The following is a 7061-nucleotide window of genomic DNA, read 5'->3' on the forward strand; positions in this document are numbered from 1 at the left end:
GATTGCCGGAGGCCCTCGAGGCCGAAATCGCTCCAGCTGGGGGGGGGTTCTTGGCCCGTCCGTGGAGACATGTACAGCGTCGCTGTCACCTTCTTTAGTCCGGTGGCCCCTGCAGGAGTATCCGGAGTCGACTTCTCCATGCCGGCTCCCTCCTCTGTAGCGAGGCCCTTTGGACCGGACCCATCCTGGGTCTGGTCCTGGGGTAGAGATTTCCCATCGTCGTCACTCATCACGGTGGTGATAGATGTGGAACGATTTGGAATGTTAAGATTCTAAACAGTCTGTAATGGTACCATCAATCAACTAGCCACTTCTCAGTCACGAGGATGACTTTATTAAAAGATGTGTCACTAACAAGATTTCTGTTTAGAATGGCGTGCAATACATCAAGCAGGTAACATGAACAAAATTCAAACAGACTCTATACCAATGAGACACTTTCCCGCCCGGGAAGAACCGCGCCAAAGTAATGGGAATCCCAACGGCTTGGATATTCCAAAACATCGTAGTTCCCAGGCTCTGAGCAATATCAGTAGACATAAGCGAGCTCCCTTATCTCCCACCTGTCCTTGAAGTGTTTCTGCGTTACGCTAACAAGCTTGCCGTTTATGAGCATGCGCATGGGTCACTAGGCAACAACTATCAACATATGAGTTAATACAGAAAGCATTGCATGTTAAGAGGTCCCAACAGGTGAAGCATATATACAATGAACAATCATGACAGCTTGCTGTCACATGCCTTCTTTTTGAATGGTGCGGGCCAACTGCCGTTTGTCATCCGGAAGGGTCGCTAACACCTCAGAAAGCCTTCCCATAAGGTATATTGATATCTACTCATACAGGCTAAATAATTCGTGGTCTTCACACTGAGTGCTCCCGTGGAGTAGAATCGTCGGACAAACGAATCTAGCTTTCTGTACCGGAGTAGCTTCCGCTTGACCAGTTGGATCTGGGATCGACTGCGTTGGAATAGGAGGACTAGCAGGTCGACATTGATCCAGTTGATGTCGAGGAGGATCTTGTGATGGATGGTCGGGAGGATGAGAAAGAGATGCAGAGGGTGTCGGGCTCGATCTGCGGGGAGACTGGGATCGATGTACAGAGTAACGATCCCAATCCGAAAAACCTGCTGGTGTCAGCCATGGCATAGACAACGGTGGATAAGCCCCGTAGAGATAGTGTAGCTGGCGGTGATCCCACAAGAGAGCAGGAGGCAGTGGGGGCAAAAAGACCCGTGGGGATCTACTCCTTGAGCGGGAGTGTCTGGGAGATAGTGAAGCTTCTCATCTCCGGGAGTGGCCGCTATCGGCCCTAGTATTGGTATTGAAAGGCCGGTCCTTGGCAAAAAGGCAAGAGGGGTGATGCTGAGTGGCGGTAGAGAGGAAGGTTGCAGGCTTAACTTGTATGGGAAATTATAGCTGTTTCTATACAAATGCTAGAAGTGTCCAAGGAATGCCTGGTGTTGGAGGGAAAAATAGACATTGTGGGTATTTCAGAAACTTGGTGGGATGAGGAAAATCAGTGGGATATGGTGATTCCCGGTTATATCTTATATTGGAAGGATGGGGGGAAGGGTTGGAGGTGGGGTGGCTCTGTATTTCAGAGAGGGTATACAGTCCAGTAAGATTGAGAAGCTAAGAGAATTGGATTCGCTTCTGGAAATTCTATGGGTTGAAATAGGGGGGCCAAAAGGAAACTTAACACTGGGAGTTTGTTATCGCCCACCAGATCAAAAGATAGAGGAGGATTATAAAATGATGGATGAATTAAAGATAGCAGCTAGACAAAAACACTGTGTCATAATAGGTGATTTTAACTGCCCACACATTGATTGGGTCAATATGTGTTCTAGTCGAGAAAAAGAGATTGCATTTCTAGACACTCTAAATGACTGTGCTATGGAGCAGATGGTCACGGAACCTACCAGGGGAGAGGTGATCCTTGATTTGGTCCTAAGTAACACTCAAGACCTGGTGAGAGATGTAAAAGTGATTGCACCGCTTGGGAACAGAGATCATAATGTTGTGGAGTTCAACATTTGTATAAATAGGGAATTGGCCAAAAAGACTCACACAACCACTTTTAACTTTAAAAGGGATAACTTATCTGATATGAGGGGACATGTGGGGAGGAAACTGAAGGGAAAAGTAGAAAGGGTCAAAACCATTGGGGAAGCTTGGAAACTGTTTAAAACTACAATTCTAGAAGCTCAAATAAAATATATTCCGCAGGTTAGGAAAGGCACAAAAAGGTATAGGAAAAAGCCTGCATGGTTAACAAACAAAGTAATGGAAGCTGTAAAAGGTAAAAAGGATTCCTTTAAGCGGTGGAAAGCTAGTCACAGTGAGGCTGATAAAACGGAACACAGGCTATGGCAAATAAAATGCAAGTCTGAGGTCAGGCAGGCAAAAAGGGAATATGAGGAGCATATAGCAAAAAACGTAAAAACCAACAATAAAACTTTCTTCAAATACATTAGAAACAGGAAACCAGCCAGGGAGGCAGTGGGGCCCTTGGATGACCAAGGGGTAAAAGGAGTACTGAAGGATGATAGGGAAATGGCTGAGAAGCTAAATGCATTTTTTGCCTCCGTCTTCACTGTGGAAGATGAGAAGTGCTTGCCCACTCCAGAACCACTGATTTCAGGAGGGGTGTTGAAAGACCTGAGTCAGATTGAGGTGACGAGAGAGGAGGTCCTAAAACTGATAGACAACTTAAAAACTGAAAAATCACCAGGCCCAGATGGCATACATCCGAGAGTTCTGAAAGAACTCAAATGTGAACTTGTAGATCTCCTGACAAAGATATGTAATCTTTCCTTAAAATCTGCCTCCATTCCTGAGGATTGGAAGGTAGCAAATGTCACTCCCATCTTTAAAAAGGGTTCCAGAGGAGATCCGGGAAATTACAGGCCAGTCAGTCTGACGTCGATACCGGGTAAATTGGTGGAAACCATTATTAAGGAAAGAATTAGTAGGCACATAGATGAACAAAACCTATTGAGGCAGACTCAGCACGGTTTCTGTAAGGGAAGATCTTGTCTCACTAACCTGTTAGTGTTCTTTGAGGGGGTGAACAAACATGTGGACAAGGGGGATCCAATAGATATTATTTACCTTGACTTCCAGAAAGCTTTTGATAAAGTTCCTCATCAAAGGCTCCTAAGTAAGCTCAAAAATCATGGGATAGAAGGACAAGTCCTTTTATGGATCAAAAACTGGCTAGTTCATAGAAAACAGAGAGTGAGTGTAGGTGGGCAATTTTCTCAGTGGAGGGTGGTAAGCAGTGGGGTACCGCAGGGATCAGTACTTGGTCCACTGCTTTTTAACTTGTTCATTAATGATTTGGAGATGGGAGTAAGCAGTGAAGTGGCTAAATTTGCGGATGATACAAAGTTGTTCAGGGTGGTGAAAACCAGTGAGGATTGTGAGGCACTCCAAGGGGATCTGTCAAGGATGGGCGAGTGGGCGTCAACATGGCAAATGGGGTTCAATGTGGCCAAGTGCAAGGTGATGCACATTGGAGCCAAAAATCCTAAATATAAATACACATTGATGGGGTCTGAACTGGCAGAGACTGAGCAAGAGAGAGATCTTGGAGTTGTAGTGGATAACTCACTGAAAATGTCGAGACAGTGTGTGACTGCAATAAAGAAGGCCAATGCTATGCTGGGGATTATTAGGAAGGGTATTGAAAACAGATCAGCCAATATAATAATGCCCCTATATAAATCAATGGTGAGACCTCATTTGGAATACTGTGTGCAGTTCTGGGCACCACACCTTAAAAAGGATATTATAGCTTTGGAAAAAGTGCAGAAAAGGGCAACTCGAATGATAAAAGGGTTGGAACACTTTCCCTATGAGGAAAGGTTAAAGCGCTTAGGGCTCTTTAGCTTGGAGAAAAGACGACTGAGGGGTGACATGATCGAGGTTTATAAGATTATGCATGGGAAAGAGCAGGTAAAGAAAGAGGTACTTTTCTCCCTTTCTCACAATACAAGAACTCGTGGGCACTCCATGAAACTGCAGAGCGGTCGGGTTAGAACGGATAAAAGGAAGTACTTCTTCACCCAAAGAGTGATTAACACATGGAATTCACTGCCACAGGAAGTGGTGGGTGCTACAAGCATGGACGGCTTCAAAAGGGAATTAGATAAGCATATGGAGCAGAGGTCCATCAGTGGCTATTAGCCACAAGGTATAGCTAGGGGCTCTGGGGCAAGTGATGCTCTGTCTTCTTGGTGCTTGGGGGGGGGGTCAACAGTGGGAGGGCTTCTAATGTCCTGGCCCCACTGCTGGACCTCCTGATGGCACTGGTATTTCTGGCCACTGTGTGACACAGAGTGTTGGACTGGATGGGCCTTTGGCCTGATCCAACATTGGCGTCTCTTATGTTCTTATGTCCCTGCCCTGGGAACGGCTGAGGATTCCCATGTCCTCGATGTCAGAGAAGGGATGTATGTCCGCCAGCGTGTCAGCGTCAGTATAGGGGAGTCCATCAGCTGGGTGACCGGTATCGGTGGGGCGGTCAGAGTCTCCAATGTCAATACTGTCGTAGGTACGGGGGCACTTCTTGGCAGACTTGTGGTCTTTGCCCGATTTCTCCTTCTTCTTTTTTACAGGAGTGGATGCCAAAGACTGCGTTGTCGGGCGCTTCGATGTCGACTGGACAATGTCGAACAAGGATTTCGACGCTGGAGCCGTCGATGTTTATGGTCTCACAGGTACGTCTGGATCCATGCTGGAAGTGGGGTTTAGCGCTGATTCCAGTAAAGCTACTCGGAGATGCGCCGCTCGATTTTTCCTAGTTTGATTTGAGAACTTGGCACAGTGTTGGCAAGACTCCGGCTGGTGCGTCTCACCGAGGCAAAAAATACAAAGGGTGTGGCCGTCAGGCGGACCCAGTACAACATTTGAAAAAGCCTCACTTTTTCTCCATAAAATAAACCAAATGGAGAAGGGGGGGGGGAGAAAGAAAAAGAGGTATTGGGGGGGGGGGGGCCGAAGGCCAAACTTGGGTAAAAAAATTTTTTCCCCCGATATAAGAACAAAAACATTGAGGCAAAGGAGATAAAAAAATTGATGGACAAAAATTCGAAGAGCATCTGAGGAAAAATTAGCTACTAATCTCACCGACCAAGAAAGGATGTTTCCAGCGTGGCGGAAAGAAAGGAACTGGTGGGATGTCCGCGCCCATCCCTCTGGGCATGCATGGTCGGGGTTCCTGTGCGTGCCTGAAGTCTGGACGCGAAAATCCGTTAGAGCTTGCTACAATGCCAATCGATCCAGCGCAGGCGCACTGAATCCCATAGGTGTGAAGCACAGAGACCACATCGAAGGTGGATCGATTCCAAGAACCCAGACAAGGCGGAAGAAGCCTGAGGACCTGCCTGCTGACAGGCTTTTGGGGGAAAAGTGAACCGGTGTTCAGTGCTGGGTCCAAACTCCCACTTCAAAGCATACCTGAAGGACCCCCTTTCAGTGGGCGGTCTGCATAATCCAGACAAACCTCAGAACTTCTAAGTTCTTGTTACTCCAAAGGGGGCAGTTTAAGCATGTCCCACTGAAACAGAGGGCTCCCAGAGGGCTTAAGTTTGCCTGAGGTGTTTCCCCCTTTCCCCTCTTGGCTAAGACGTGCAGAGGTGGCACGCGCCCTCAGCTGAATCACAATAGCAAATGACACACGGATATATATACATTTATAAATCGATCCAGCCTTCCTCCCAATGAAAGCGGCTCACACCCTTCTCCTCTCTTCCATTTAATCCTCACAACAACCCTGCGAAGTATGCTAGGCTGAGAGTGTGTGACTGGCCCGAGGTCACCTGGTAAGTTTCCACAGCACAAGTTCAAACCTGGGTCTCCCAGAAACTAGTCTGACATTCCTAACCGCTACACCATACTGGCTACTACTACACTGTGGCAAAAACAGCAGATAACCAATCTCAGTTTAACTCCTTTGTATCCCCCTCCAACTTTGCTACGATAGGGGTTTCCTGTACTGGAATATTTAGTAAACCAAGGAGAGATTCCAAGTGAGGCTGAAGAGTTGCAATTATGGTAATGTTGTTGATGAATCATGTGATATTAAAGCTCTAGTGACGATGCAACTGGATTAAACTACTGATTTATTTTACTCTGTATGATACTGTGTGAAATATGTAAACTGAATATTCTCTTGACTCTATGGTATTGTTTTTTCACATTTAAAAATAAATGTGCTATGTTTTTTTTTTTTAAAAAAAGAAAAATTAACAACTGAACTTATATACCTTTTGCAATGGAATGGGATGGAAATGCTGGATTTCATGTATTTGTTTGCTATAACTAGTCAGGAATTTTGCCACAAGGCTTTAGAAAGGTAGAACAGTAGGAAAAATAGAAATGGCAGAAGAGCACTTACATTGTACTGGTGGTTAGCCACAGGTTTGTAATTGGTGGTTACCGCTTTATCTAGCTGCTTGGTCCAGCTTACAGGTTTGGAAGATTCTTCTATTTGCAACCTGAAGTAGGAAAGACAAAAAATATGAGGGACATCAATGTTTGCTCATGAAAACTACCTAACATACCTAAGGGACAGCCTCTTCCCATATATGCCTCAGAGAGCGTTACGCTCTGAGAGTCAACATCTCCTGGTGGTCCCTGGCCCAAAGGATGTCCGCCTAGCCCCTCGACCAGGCCCAGGGCTTTTTCCGCCCTGGCCCCCACCTGGTGGAATGTGCCCCCTACTGAGATCAGGGCCCTGCATAGGGATCTACGTCAATTCTGCAGGGCCTGCAAGACGGAGCTCTTCCGCCAGGCCTTTGGCTGAGGCAGCAGGCGTCCACACATGCCCCCCCCCCGAGGTTGCTGTCTCCCACCTACTGATAACCGGCCATACCTAGTTACAGCAATGGGCTAGATTCTCCCTATGGCACGCATGACTATTGATTTTATATGTTTTAATGTGTTTTAAATTTTATTGTATTTATCGAAATATTGTGACCCGCCCTGAGCCTGTTCTCTACCTTTGGAGCCCCAGGTAGAGAAAATTGTATGCTCCGGGGGTGGGTGGGTG

The 7061-nt window shown here is 46.5% G+C and overlaps 1 protein-coding gene across 1 annotated transcript in view; it reads right to left on the reverse strand.

The window, feature by feature from the left end:
- GTF2F2 (general transcription factor IIF subunit 2) overlaps nt 1-7061 on the reverse strand; it is a 131689-nt gene that overhangs the window by 40372 nt on the left and 84256 nt on the right. The window contains exon 7 of the mRNA XM_015423813.1: nt 6408-6507. Within this exon, the coding sequence (XP_015279299.1) occupies nt 6408-6507 (100 nt within the window). The remainder of the gene's footprint in view (nt 1-6407; nt 6508-7061) is intronic.

Source organism: Gekko japonicus, unplaced genomic scaffold (genome assembly GCF_001447785.1).
Source record: "Gekko japonicus isolate JY-2015 unplaced genomic scaffold, Gekko_japonicus_V1.1 scaffold2207, whole genome shotgun sequence".
NCBI lineage: Eukaryota > Metazoa > Chordata > Lepidosauria > Squamata > Gekkonidae > Gekko > Gekko japonicus.